Source organism: Pelophylax lessonae, assembly GCF_965119305.1.
Source record: "Pelophylax lessonae genome assembly, chromosome: 2".
NCBI classification, from domain to species: Eukaryota; Metazoa; Chordata; class Amphibia; order Anura; family Ranidae; genus Pelophylax; species Pelophylax lessonae.
Genome location: NC_138769.1, coordinates 439,456,963 through 439,472,304, shown reverse-complemented (window position 1 = coordinate 439,472,304; position 15,342 = coordinate 439,456,963). Strand labels below are relative to the sequence as shown.

General features: G+C 43.5%; 1 protein-coding gene across 1 annotated transcript in view; it reads left to right on the top strand.

The window, feature by feature from the left end:
* Positions 1 to 15,342, top strand: part of LOC309546294 (E3 SUMO-protein ligase RanBP2-like) — a 258,408-nt gene that overhangs the window by 221,249 nt on the left and 21,817 nt on the right. The window contains exon 24 of the mRNA XM_082245888.1: positions 13,413 to 13,566. Coding sequence (XP_082102014.1) covers positions 13,413 to 13,566 — 154 coding nt within the window. The remainder of the gene's footprint in view (positions 1 to 13,412; positions 13,567 to 15,342) is intronic.

Sequence of the window (15,342 nt, the reverse complement as noted above, 5' to 3'; positions counted from 1 at the left end):
ATGACCAATGCCACCACAAGAACCCAAAAAACACACTCTTTATAGGGATAGATAGGTTTAAAGCTCACTGGCGAGGATCCAACGTAAGGCGAGAAATTTCCAGGATGGAAACTCGCTGGATCTATTGCCTAAAATCCTATATTCCCTATGGGTTAAATGTGGAATGGGATGTAAATTGTTTTATTAATAATAGCTGATTTCAACCTTTTTAATCCTTTTAATCTTTCTCATAAGTTGATGTATATCTTGATTTATACAGGCTGGTTCTAAATTGTGAGGCTATGTGTGATACACATTCCATTTATTAATATTTTGCATTTTTCACATATTTTTCATTTTATACATATTTATCACTATTTTTATTCACTCACTAAAAAAAAAAAAAAAAAAAAAAAAAAAAAAATTTTATGGAAATTTTGGATATAGGGAGAGTAAGTAAGGGTTAATTATTTCACAAAATAATATGTGTTCATTCACATGTTAATTTATATTATTCAATTAAATATCACTTATTTTAACCCACTCCCATTTTCACTGTTTTCACCAACAGTGTTTTTTCACATAATTAATTTTTATCCTTTTTGATTTTTATCTCTTTCAGTGGTGTCACATTTATTTGGCCACTAGATGGCGTTTTATATCAATGGAATGAAGTATCACAATGGCCAATTATTAAATATGTAAAAGAAATTTTTCATTACATAGAAGGAATTGGACATCAACTCCTTTGCCTATTTCAACGATTATCTAGCATTCCACCACATCCTTAATAATTTTTAATTCCGTTATAGACCTTGGTATATATGTATTTTGGTTTTAACCATATTATGTTGTTGGAGGTTGCACTCTGTACACAGGGGCGCCTGAATACCGACGGTGTTGTTTGACAAACTCTGCTGACACCATTTTTGAACAGTGAGGATCTTCACTTCCTGTTTCAAGGGTTTGACATACTCTGCTGACACCATTCTTGAACAGTGAGGATCATCACTTCCTGTTACAAGGGTTTGACACACTCTGCTGACACCATTCTTGAACAGTGAGGATCGTCACTTCCTGTTTCAAGGGTTTGACATACTCTGCTGACACCACTCTTGAATAGTGAGGATCATCACTTCCTGTTTCAAGGGTTTGACATACTCTGCTGACACCACTCTTGAATAGTGAGGATCATCACTTCCTGTTTCAAGGGTTTGACATACTTTGCTGACACCATTCTTGAACAGTGAGGATCGTCACTTCCTGTTACAAGGGTTTGACATACTCTGCTGACACCACTCTTGAACAGTGAGGATCATCACTTCCTGTTACAAGGGATGTGTCTGGAGTGACGACCGCACCTCCGCCTCCGCCCTCTTACCCTGTCAGCTATGGGCGTGAGCGTGTCACTTCCGCCCGGATGACGATGAGTCATCGGAGGATACTGATCATCACTTCCTGTTCATCATGTGATGTGCATCACGTGACGACCGTCTCCCTGCCCCTTTTGCCTTTTGAACGAATGGGCATTAAGGAAGACGGATCATCACTTCCTATTAGCGTTTTGTACCACCTATCTCCAGACGGTTTCCTTTGGTCTTTTAACCTATTGGAATCGAGTTATTAACATATTACTCCCGCCCCCCTGGGATTGAACACCCATTGGCAGAGGTGACCGTCATGTGACATAGGTGTGGGGGTACATAGGCGTGTGTGTTGCGTCTGGGGTCACGCCCAGAAGAAGTCTTTCTTATGACGAAACGTTGGCGATCCCAGACATAAACGTCCACACGCCCCCCAACGAAGCCGGCTGTTTATCCATATGCTGATCTGGAGACTTGCGGGACGCCGCGGTTAGATCCATGACCGGCACATACTACATGCCTGTTTTTGTCTTTTAAATTGTAAGTAGTTTTTTTAATAAATTTACCTATTGGTTTACGGGATTACGCTATGGGCCTCTGTTTCTTTCTACATATGGCTTTACGTTCAATGGAGTATATGAGAAGTTCCAAGTGTGCCACATATTAATGTGATCGGTTTAACAACACACCGGAAACGGCTTTCGGCTTTTGGAGTCTTTCGAAGCACCTGAGCTTGATATCGGTTGACCTACTGGTTTACTACTAGCTGGGAGAGGCTGTCTCATTAAATTGAACAGCCACGGAATTTCGGTAAGCTGCTTGTTATACCTGAGCACAAGGGTGTCCCCTTCCTACACTTTTCCCTGGTGTCACTGGAAGAAAGTTATTTTGCACGTGGATTCACATCTCTGCACTTAATATTGGGACTATTCATTTGGACATTATCCCCTCTCCTTTTTTGTTTTCTTTATATGAGCTTTTCAGCTATATAATTGTATACTGATTTCAGCGCTGCACTTTTTGGTTTTTATTGTATTTTTTGAATCACTGTTAGTTGATTTTGTGCCAGCTGCTCACTATTGTTCTTAATCATTTGGTTTTCTGTCACATCTAGCGCGGAAATTTTTCTTCTATTTATATTACATTGGCTCCAAGACAATGGAATGGTAAGTCAAAAGTGGGCACTACTGGTTTCCATGGACTAGCTTCCCTAGCCTGAAGGGGTGTCCTCACCACCCGTATGTGGGGTGGGGGGACGTCTTTGCTTCTGTCTGGACCCGTGGACCTTGCTCATTCAGGATAAATGAGTCCACGAGTTGATTCGGTTACCAGATCAAGTTTTGGTCCTTGCCTTCCAATTTACGCCTGCCTTACGATCGGCTGCAGGGCCTTTACGGGGCAGTGCAGGACCTGTTAGTACTAGGAGCCATTGTGCCCGATCCAGAGTCTGAAAATTTTCAAGGCGGTGGTTTTCCTTCATAAAGGGAATCTTTTGGCTTCTATCAATCTCCAGGACGTTTACCTTCATATTCCAATATATGTCGGGCACCAGCGTTTTCTTTTGTCGTGGGCAAGGAGCACTATCAATTCGTGGCATTACCTTTTTGGTCTTCAGCACCTCGGGTGTTCACAAAAGTTTTGGCCCCAGTGTTGGCCTTGCTTCGGCAGAAGCATTGTGGTACTGGGTTAATTGGACAATCTGCTTCTGCGTGCAGAGTCTTCTTTGGCTGTAGAGTGTGCGAACTCTACAGGAGTTCAGATGGACACTGAATTTTCAGAAATAGGCTTTGACTCTATCCACCAAGCTTGACTACTTGGGTCTGATGCTGGATTAAGTATCAGCCCAGGTCTTTCTTTCACAGGCGAAACTACTGAAGTTACAGGATGTGATTCGGCTCCTGTTGTCCAACCGTCTGTCGTCACTCTGGACTTGCATGCAAGTGCTGGGTCTGATGGCCCCCACCTTCGAGGCGGTTCCATTTGCTCCATTCCATACCAGACCTCTACAAAGAGAGATTCTTGACAAATGGGACAAGGATCCGCAGTCGCTGGACAATCTGATCCTGTTAAGTCGGAGTACGAGAGGGTCTCTGATATGGTGGCTCCGCTCCCTGGCGCTTCGTCTAGGAAAGTATTTTCTTCCCCTTTATTGGACAGTGATTTCCACGGATACCAGCCTGTCAGGGTGGGGGGATGTCTTGGGAGTATTCTCGACTTGAGGTGTTTGCACTCGATGTCCAGTCTGCTGATCAACCTCCTGAAGATTCGGGCGATCAGGCTTTGTCTCAGTGGACTGATCGTCTGCAGGGAAGCACGGTGAGGGTACAATCGGACAATGCTATGGCGGGGGCATATGTCAATCAAGGGGGCACAAGGAGTGTCCTGGCTGCCCAGGAAGTAGCCGGCATCCATATCCTATATGTTCCAGCCCTCTCTGCTGTGCACATTCCGGGGGTAGGGAATTGGCAAGCAGATTATCTGTCAGGAGATGTTCTTTTAGGAAGAATGGTCTCTTCACCCGGAGGGGTTTTCATCAGCTGTCTCCGGTGGGGGGCCCCCGATGTGGACCTGTTTGCCTCCTGTCTTAACTGGAAGGTGCAGAGTTTCCTGTCGAGGTCTCTGGATCCTCTGGACGATGCCACAGATGCCCTGTTGGCCCCCCGGGGTAAGTATCGTCTGATTTACACTTTTCCTCTGACTTCTGTCAAGACTGCTATGCAGAGTCGAGGTAGAAGGGATTCCATCTGGTGGTGGCACCAGACTGGCCTCGGTACGCAGGCCTGGTAAGGGTGGTAGCAGACGTCCCTTGGAAACCTACTCTCAGGGAAGATCTGTCTGTCACCAATCTTCCATCCTGCTTTAATATCGCTGGCTTTAACGGCCTGGCTATTGAAAGCCAGGTGCTGAAGGACAGAGGGCTGTCTTGAGTCATTGATGCTATTGAAAGCTAGGAAATCTACTTCCAGGAAGGTTTATCATAGTTTGGAAGGCGTACATTACTTGGTGCGAGTCTGGGGGGGGGGGGGGGGGGGTTCTTCCCGCTCCTTTTCTATGTCTCGTCTGTTGGAGTTTCTACAATTAGGTGCAGATCAATGTTTTGCTTGGGCACCATCAAGGGCCTGATTTCCGCATTGGCCATATTTTTCCAAAGGGAGTTGGCTGCGAAGCCCTAGGTTCCCACTTTTGTGCAGGGAGTTCGCCATCTGGCTCCTTCGGTGTGATTCCTGGTACCTCCATGGGATCTCGGTTTGGTACTGTCGGTACTTCAAAAGCCTCCATTTGAAAACTTTTGTGTGAACTTCCTTTGCTCACTCTGTCGCAGAAGGTGGCCTTTTGGTCACGATTTCTTCTGCGCATAGGGTGTCAGAGTTGGCTGCGTTGTCCTGTCAGTCACCTTACCTAGTGGTTCACAGGGACAAAGTGGTGTTACGACCCTGTCAGGCGTTCCTTCCTAAGGTTGTCTCGGGGTTTCATTTGAATGAAGATATTGTGTTGCCGTCTGTGTCCGAAGCCGAAACATCCTAAAGAAATTACTCTAAATTCCCTGGATGTAGTCTGGGCAATTCGGGTATACCTGGTGGTGACTGAGTCGATTCAGAAATCCTTTTTTTTTTTTTTTTTTTTGTTCTTACAGATGGTCCTCGTAAGGGGCAGGCTGCATCTGCTGCGACCATTTCCAGATGGATCAGGCAGACTGTGCTGCAGGCCTATTCTATTAAGGGTCAAGTTTCTCATTTCCCTGTTGAGGCGCATTCTACGAGGGCGCTCAGTGCCTCCTGGGACTTTCCTCATCAAGCGTCAGTGGTTAAGGTGAGCAAGGCGACTATGTGGTCGTCTGTACACCTATTCACAGAGTTTTATAAGGTGGATGTACTTGCATCTTCAGATGCTGCATTTGGCCACAAACTTTTCCAGGCTGTGGTCGCAGAGGTTCCCACCTCTTGAGGGTATATTTTTTTCTTCTTTAGGTGAGCTCCAGTTCTTCCTGGTTGAGCTCCTGTTTTACCTGGTTGGCTATGTTTAGCCCTTGTTGGGATTTTTTATGTATTGCTGTGTTTTTCCCACCCCTCATGTTGATACTGCTTTGGGACACCCCAGACATGGAGCTGTGTCCGTCAGTGAATGAAAGGGAAAACTAGATTTTTGTCTTGCTGTAAAATCCTTTTCTCTGAGGTTCACTGATGGGACAAAGCACCAGCCCCTCTGTTGGGCTGAGTTATATATTCTCCTGACACTGCTTGTTACAAACTGAAGTCCTATAGCAGGACGTGATGGTGTAGCCCCTGGGACTTCCGGCCAAAATTGTTTCCACCTAGTCCTACTCCTGGAGAGAGAGCAGCATAAGCCCAAGGGTCTAAGAAGACATAGAGCTGTGTCCATCAGTGAACCTCAGAGAAAAGGATTTTACGGTAAGACACATCCAGTTTTCTTAGACTAGACTCCTTCTCAGAGACCTTAACTTTGTTGCCTGCCTGATACTACACAGCCTGTTTTGCAATATACCAAATTTTGTATTGCATCCATTTTTTTTCGGTGTAGCAGCTGTAGTAAAGGTGGTCTGCAATGTAAATAGATCCATTGCTGCAGCCTTATTTTGATTATTTTGCTCTTTTTTTTTTTGCTTCTGTGTACACTGTGTGCATAATCATCTGGGGAACTTAAGCACTGTAGCACTTTTTTTAACCACTTCTGTACCGGAAGGATTTACCCCCCTTAATGACCTGGCCATTTTTTGCAATTTGGAACTGCGTGACTTTAAAGGCCCATACACACGTGCAGATTGTCGGCCGAAAAGATTCGGCCGACGACCGATCGGCCGATTTTCGGCTTGTTAGTATGATATAAAACACTAAATGTGGCGCTAAACCCTGAAAAATACAAAATAAATGGGGAAGCAGTCCATAATGATGTATCTCCGCTTTTGAAGAGGCAAATCCAGAGTTGAAGAACCACCATAAAAGCACTCAAAACACCACCACTCCTTACCAGATGTTGTTGATCCCCACAACAGAGATCAAATGCACATAGGTAAAAGGTCAGAGACTTCCCACTCAGATGTTCAGGCTCAGAGGTAGTGTGTATTAGCAAGAGAAAAGAAAGAACATCACATAGCGCAGACTGCTTCAAGAAACTTTATTCCCACTTAAAATAGGCCACTTACAGAGTCCAGAAGAAATCTCGCATTCATATCAAGAATCTCCCCGCTGGTTCTCAGGCATTCCTATTGTTAGGCACTCGATTGATGGCCGCTCTGTCTCCTCCTATCTGCGGCACGCGTCGCCTAGCACGCCACCCGACGCATGTTTCGACATGAAAAGTCGTCATCAAGGGTTGTGGCTGCGTGGTACGCTGATGCCTTTTGAAGCGACAGAGGAGAGACAGCCCATCGGAAATGCGCAATACCTGGAAGTCGAATATGCACTCCACGATCCGGAACCAACCGGACCGGAAGGAAGGACAAAAACATGAGGATGGTGAAATGAATCTAAAAATCCTCCTCAATACTAATATATCTAGTCTTGTCCTCCACCTTCCGAATACCCCAAGCTTAAAAAATATAGGGCAATTAATATAATAATAAAGGATAAATATATCCATCTAAAACTTGAAAATACAGCCTGGGGAGACAGCGCCATCTACCGGTGCAAACATCAGGAGCACCCAAAAAGGCTAGGGAGTCACAATGATCTCACAGAAAAAACTGGACATCTGATCACCGTAAAAAGCATAAAAAACATACAATAAATGGATAACCATGTTAAAAAAACATATGGCAGATGCTTCCGACAGCCGACAGCGCACTTTCGGCCGAACAGAATCTGACGTGCAAGCATTAAAATTTTTGTATGCCGACACCAGAACGGCCGATTGTTCGCCAGTCAGTACCGATTTCGGCCGACAAACAGCAGATTTGCAAGACTGGGCATGCTCAGAAAAGAAAAAACACAGGGAAAGTTAACCATCACATGACATCACTTCTGCAGTCGGCGGACAAAATTCATGTACAGTCTTTTGCACTTTTCAGCGGACAGGACAGCCCGGGGACAAAAGACGGCCGATCGGTCGGCCAACGATCGGTACGTGTGTACGGGGCTTAACTGACAATTGCGCGGTCACTCAATGCTGTACCCAAACCAAACTGACGTCCTTTTTTTTTCCCCCCCCCACAAATAGAGCTTTCCATTGGTGGAATTTGATCACCTGCTTTTTTTTTTTTTTTTTTTTTTTACGATAAACAAAGACCAAAGATTTAGAGAATCACATTTTGTACTTTTTTCTTATAAAAAACAATATCCAATATACTCAATTTTTGTCATATGTTTAGACCAAATGGTATTTAGCTACATGTCTGATGAAAAGAATCTCAAGCGTATATTGATTTGCGCAAAAGTTATAGCGTCTACAAACTATGGTGTATATACTGGAATTTACGCAGCTTTTACTTTGACTGGATCTCATTTCTTGAAGTGAAATGGCAGGGCAGTACCAACCCCCCAAATTACCCTTTTTGGAAAGTAGACACCCCAAGGAATTTTCTGAGAGGCATATTGAGCCCATTGAATATTTAATTTGTTTGTCACAGGCGTTTTTTAAAAATTACCACAAATGATGCATTTTACACAAAGTTGTCAATGAAATCCTATATTGCTCACACATGCTATGGGTATGTGTGGACTTATTCCCCAAAATACATTCTTCTGCTTCTCCTGAGTATGGGGATACCCCAGGTGTGAGACTTTTTGGCAGTCTAGCTGCGTACAGGCCCCCAAAAACCAATCGCTGCCTTCAGGCTTTCTATGGGTGAAAATTGTTGATTTCACTCCACACTAGCTATCGGTTTTGAAGGCCATGAGATGCCAAGAACGCACAAACAACCAAATGACCCCTTTTCGGAAAGTAGACACCCTGCGCTGTTTGAGAGGCATTTTGAGTATTTTGCAGATCTCTCTTTTTGTCACTAAGTTTTGAAAAGAGAAAAAAAAGGAAAGGAAAATGTTTGGGGTGTCTACTTTCTGCAAAGGGATAATTTGGGAACGGTTTGTGCTATCTTGGCATCTCATGGCCTCCGAAACTGTGATAGGTAGTGAGGAGTGAAATCAACTATTTACGCCCTTAGCCTGAAGGGCAGTGATTGGTTTTCAGGGGTTCTGTACATGGCTAGAAAGTCTCACATGTGATATCCCTGTACTTAAGAGAAGCAGCAGAATGTATTTTGGGGTGTCATTCCACATATACCCAAGGCATGTGTGAGCAATATATCATTTAGTGACAAATTTGTGTAAAAAATAAAAATTTCATTTTCCAGAAGCTTGTGGCAAAATATAAAATACTCCATGGACTCAACATGACTCTCGGCAAATAGCTTGGGGTGTCTACTTTCTAAAAAGTGGTCATTTGGGGGGGGGGGGTGTTTGAACTGTCCTGTCATTTTATGCACAATATTAGAAGCTTATGCCACACATCACCCACTCTTCTAACCACTTGAAGACCAAGCCTTTTCTGACACTTCTTGATTACATGAAGAAATTATTTATTTTTTTTTTTTTACTAGAAAATTTCTTTGAACAACCAAACATTATGTATTTTTTTTTTTTTAAAGCAGAGGCCCTACAGAACAAAATGGTGGGTGTTGCATTTGTGTCACAGTATTTGACCAGAGTTTTTTCAAACGCAATTATTTGGAAAAGGTGTTTTTTTTTTTTTCTTTTTTTTTTCTTTTTTTTTTTTTTTCAATTAATGCACCAATACACTATGTATTGCCCAATTGTTTGGTAAAGTATAAAAGAGGATCTTATGCCGAGTACATAGATACCAAACATGACATTCTTTAAAATTGCACAAACCCGTGCAACGACAACAAGCGACGTATATTTTGAAAAGCGTGGCGCAACAGGCAGCTGTCTTTTTTTTATACTGCAATGAAGAGGTTAAACATATTCTTTGTGTGGGCTATCTGCATGAATTGAATGACTTCACCACATAGAGGGTATATTGGCCATCCAGTCCTTATAGGTTTCTGAGGCTTTAAAAGTTACCCACCCTTCCTAGATAGAGTAAAAGGGTCGTAAAGACTGTTTGACAATTCTAATTTCCTCAGGCAGATTTTGGACATCCTCAGTATCCTCCGTAACCGCTAACCTTGGGTAGATTTTGTTTATTTCCAGTGCTTTAGGATTAGGCTTTTGGCTGCATTCAATAAATCAAGGTGTGTGTGTGTGTGTGTAATTATAGGTTTTCACACTGAAATGAGGTTTTTATGAAACCACCCACATGTCTTGGGAGGGAGATAGATGGGATCTTGTCCACCAGTTCAAGAATTTTGTTTCCGATAAGCGGTAATCAGAGGGCTATACCACCATATATGGGACAGAGTCCGTAATTTTTTATTACACCTCCAACATACAGGAGAGGTCTGCTGGTCATATTTATTTATATGCACCAAGGTATAGTACCCATCTGGTCAACAATTTATAGTTACGCTCTGCCATAGAGGATGAATGAACTAGTTTCATTATCTTGTTTGTTTCATCTGAAGTCACACTGTTCTAGTTCTCCCTCCTCATTTGACTACGTATGTTAGAGACTGTATGGTCAAAAGCAAGCAGGAGTTTATATAAAATTGAGATTTAGTAATTAAGACCAGTAGCATGAGCAAATAACTTTTTTTATTGGATATAAGTCCTCTCTAGACAGCGCAGTGGTTTGGGGAGGCTTAACAAAGTCAGAGACATGATTCCATCTCCAGAAATCTAGTCGAGAAATGCCCTTTTTTGTTCTACAATCTTGTAGGCTAAGGCTAGATGCACCGATGAGTGTATAATTTGTTTTCCAGTGATGGAATGCTTACCTGTTTAACCCTGGTGTAAATTGACAGTTTGCAAATGGACATTGAAGTCGAGTGTGTCACCTATTTGCCACAATGTATCCACACCCTAAGGCTGGGTTCACCCTATTGCGATGTCAGACTGTGTTTCTGTGCAGATCACATGCAATGCAAATTCAGTCATACAGCTTGTACGGCTGAATTTGCATCGCATTTGGACAAAATTGATGCAGGAACCTTTTTTTGGCTCACACTGGAATCGGATCCTGCACCATTTGACAGTCCTCACTTTGATCTGCAAACTGAACTGGGTGTCATTAACTTTGTAATGACACCCGCAGCAATTAGCATAGGGCAGTGTGAACTGCCTGTCAGACATGCGATGCAGGAACCCGCACTGGTATCATGCTGGTTCCTGCATCCCAATTGTGTGAACCCAGGCTAAGGCTCCATTTTACGTCTAGGCTTCCCAGATCACAGGCGGAACCGCATCAATTCTACCCGCGATCCTAATCGACACAAACTGCGGGATGCTCTTGCGATCCCCGTTACTTCCAATGGCACCCTGATCACGGCGCGTTCCGGAACTTGGTTCTGTTTGCACGATTTTACCGCCATTCTTCAGGCAAAATCTTGCCACAATCGAGGTGCCACTGGAAATAACGGGTATCACAAGTGCGCCCCGCGATTTGCATCAATTCGGAGTCGCGGTCAAAATCGTGACAAATCCACACTGGGGATACCTAGATGTGAACAGAGCCTAAAAGAATACGAAGTGAATAAGAGCTGTTGATGTGGCATGCTTTCTAGACTGTTTTTGTATCCAACTACCCTGAAAGACCCTAAGCATTTAAGCCAGAGGGTGAAGGTTATATAGCTACAAAGATTGTTACGATCACTAGTTAAACTAATCCCCAGATAATGAAAATTGGGAGCATAGTTGGAATGCTCTGTAGCTGTAGCTAAAAACAGCTCAAAACTAATTATAACCAGTAACTGGGACAGAGCATCCTTGTCAAGTGCCCCAGTGTCGGTGTTAATTAACACTGGTTGCTCTGATACTGGTTGCACTAATGCAGCACAAAGGGGTTAATTGCCACTGGTCGGTCACTAATGCATCAGTGACCAGTGGCAATACATTAACCCCCTTATGCTGCATAATACAAATACCGCATGGCGGCACCTCCATGTCACAGGCAGGCAAACTCTCTGCTCCTCCTGTGTCCTTTCTTTCAAAAATCCCACCTCTGGCCGCCTGCGGCCTGCCTCTCATTGATGTCACTACTATGACTGTGTATGAACGAACACACCGGGCGGGCGAGCGGCCACTAATAGCTACAACTAAGTGAGCCCTTCACTTCCCTGTCAGCGGTGATACCCGCCTGACAGGGAAGTGAAGGGCTCACTTAGTTATAGCTATTAGCGGCCGCTCGACCCCCCCCCCCCCCCGCCCAGTGTGTTAGTTCATACACATAGTCGTAGTAGTGACATCAATGACAGGCAGGCCGCCGGCTAGATCAATTTCGGCACCTTTGACCCATTTTCGGCTGAAATGGGATAGGCCCATTTTCGGCCGAAAGTTTTGGTTGCCGAATTTTCGGTGCACCAATAATTTAAAACCAGTTACCACTCGGTATAGCATTAAGCTCACTGTAGTCTTCAAGTCATGTACACATCTATTTTGAACTAGCTTACGCGCAGCTGCCCCAGCAATGCACACAGGGAGAGGCACAGAACTGCTGATTTGGGAGCCGCCGTCGATCACCACTGTGGAGGAGAGGTGTGGCTTTGGTTCTGTGTCTCGCTCTACCCATATGTGCATCATTGGGAGTGGCTGCATGTAAGCTTGTAGTCCTAAACGGGAGTGCACACAAAGTGGAGACTACATTGAGACTCCTTTGGTCACGGCAGTTATAGAAGGCATCCACATAACTGAAGTCGACCAGCGCAGCAGGGGCACAGTTAATGGAGCTAGAAGAGGAGAAAAAGTGAAAAAAGAATTGATTTGTGGATTAAAGGATAAGTTCATTTTTTAACCACTTTAGTTCCACGCTATAGTGGAAAGACAGCTACAATGCGGCTCTCTCGTTCTGGGAGGATGTCCATAGATGTCCTCTCAGAATTGTGCCCCCTGGGACACACATGGGGAGCTCTGATATTTATGTCCTTTGGACACAGCTGATCACGGTAAACGGCCAATCACAGTGGTCCTATCTTGTGATGAGCAGTTGATCACATGTAAACAGACTTGCTGTTTTCGGCAGTCCTTTCCTCACACGCTGTCTGTGTGGGGAAAGGAGAGCCGATAACTATCAAGTCAGTCAGTACATTTTTTACACTAATAGCCAGGGTACTAATCATCAGTGCCCTGATAATCAGTGCAGCCCCATCAGTGTCCATGAATAAAAATGAATGGCAATTGTGCAGTCATGCAACACTGTATCAATATGAAATTTTCATCAAAGTGCAACAGCACTGAAAGCCGAAAAATTGGCCTGGGGATGAAAGGGGATGAAAGTGGCAGGTGCTAAAATGGTTAAAAAGAACTCCTACAGACTGTCAGGGAACGTTGTCTGCCCATACCTCGTACGGAACAGGCAGTTTCATTCTCACAGGAAGAATTGATGAGCTGCCAGAGTGCTTAACAGTGCTGTGGGTAGATAATTGAGAACTACAAGCTAAAAGCTGCAGAACTCTATGAATTATTGATGCGGGTGCGTGTTTTTTTTTTTTTGTAATTGTGACAGCAAGTGGAGGGGGAAGATTCCCTGCTCGCTGTCACAACGGGGACAAGGGGATGCAGTGCTGTTGCTACCGTAACATGTTACACCCTGAATATGTTTGTAATATGTTATGAAAGTTGAACTTATTCTTTTAACCTCTAAAGACAGAGTAGATAAACCATTACTAAACACGCTTCATTGCTGCTTAACTGTTAAGGTAAGTTTTTGAACCTGCTGGGAGTGTAGTTTTTATTTATTTTTTGAAAGTTGGCCAACTACTAGACTTGCCTATGTAATAAGCACATGCCCGGAAAAAAAAATTGTATTGTGACCTGTTACTGAAAGTTGCATCATGTTCCGATAGCTTTTTACATTTATAGTTGGTATGTTAATATTTAAAAAAAAAAAAAACATGGAAATAATTTGTCGAACTGCTTAGGTAGAATAGAGGCAAATTTGTGTGTGTGATTTTTGTTGAGTGACCTCAAGCATTTTACAAGGATTGTATCAAAATATTTTCAGAAATCTAAGAAAACAGAAGAGGCTGATGAAACTGAACAGATCTCCATTTCATCCATCACAATTCCTGAAGCTCCAGTCTCCACTACTGAATCAGCCCAGGAGCCTGTAGACCTGTCAAAGCCTGAACTTGCAAAACCTGGTTCTGACAGCCAAGGTAACTTTAAAATGACAGTTAAAACGAATCTCTTGCAAACCCTATTGCAGACGCTTACCCACGTCTCTTCCATATAGAAAGGTAGGCCATGCCTTACACTTTCCCAAAGTTAGGTACTGAGTAAGGGCCCCTTTGTAACCTACATCACATAATTATTAGTCTTACTAAACATGATATGCTAATGTTTCACCCTAAGCACTGTACAGACTTTAGGGCAAACCGTAAACCTGTTACATGAAAAGGGATGAGAATTTGAGAAGTCCTGTCTGCAGACCATGCTTTAGTGGTTGTAAGAGAGCAATCTGAAGTTTTTTTCTGTTGTAGAAAATCATACTAGGCTTCATGATTTTCATCTTTAACCGATTAGCCAGTGTCTTTTAAAGAAGAAAAGATTGTATCATCCATTGTTACATGGGCAGTTTTTCAATGTTCAGCTGCTCAACCAGTAATTTCCTCTATTCCCAATCCCAAGCACTGTGATTGCAGATTTAATAAGCCAACTTGCTGCTTGAGTCACAGTGACCTGCAACAGGTACAAACTATTGTGACATTGCTTGAATATTAAAGTGGTAGTAAACCCAAGCATTAAAAAAAAATCAGTTGAAAGGCAGGGTCTTTAAAACAGAAGAGACCCTCTAGGGCTCTTCTGTCATAAATGACCCCCTGCCTGTCAGCAGTAATGCGATTTGAGCTGCACATACACAGATGAGATGGCATTGAAAGGCCCACTCTTTGTGCCGTGACAAAGTGTCTGCCGTGCTCATTTGTGGGAGTGACCTCACCACAGCCAGGCCATTCAAGCCGCCGAAGATTTTGAACCCAGGATGGCTAGGTTAACATGGAAGTGCTGGGGAACAGAGAACCGTAAAAACCCAGTGCTGAACAGCTCTTTAAGTCTCATCACGTATTAGTGTACGCTACATTCTGTAAATTCTGACTTAAACATGCAGGGGGGGCACATTTAAAAAAAAAAAACCTGGATTGGGTGATAATTGCGCGGTCATGCAACACTGTACCCATATGCAATTTTTATCATTCATACAAAGAAAGCTTTCTTTAGGTGGTATTTAATCACCACTGGGTTTTTTATTTTTTGTTTAACAAAGACTGCAATTTTTGAGGGGAAAAAATGTTTGTTTCAAAATTTTACAAACCGTCAGTTTTTCTCCTTCACAAATGTGCACCAGTGAGGCTGCACTAATGGGCAGTGGTGGGTGGCACTGTTGGGACTGCACTAATAACAGTGCCCTGATTATCAGTGTAGATGTCCTTTTAACACAAGACGGTTATCGTCTCTCTTTTTATAGCCGATAACCAGCTTGTGTTTACATCTGTGATCAGCTGTCATTGGACACAGCTGATCACGTGGTAAAGGGCTGCTGTGATTGATCCTTTACCCCGATCTGTGATCAGCTGTATCGGAAGGACTTAGCGATCGCTAAGCGCACTGCAATAACGAGAGGATGCCCATGGACAGCCCCCAGGCAAAGTAGGCCCGAGCTGTAACCGTATTTTGGCTATAGAGTGGGAGGGAAGGGGTTAATATTGCTTCAAAGACTAATTTCACCTTTTAGGGAAAAAAATTATAAATGCACATATTTTTGAAGTAAAAAAAGACTGCATTTCTTTTTTTATCGCTAGGAGCCTGTAAAGCCATGCATCTGCAATCTGTGAATTGCAGGTGCAATGTCAGGCTCCTACAGACGTTCCCTCAAGCTTTTTTGCCCATGCCTTTCCCTGCCTATTTTGACAGAATTCTTGCTAAAGAGTGGGAGA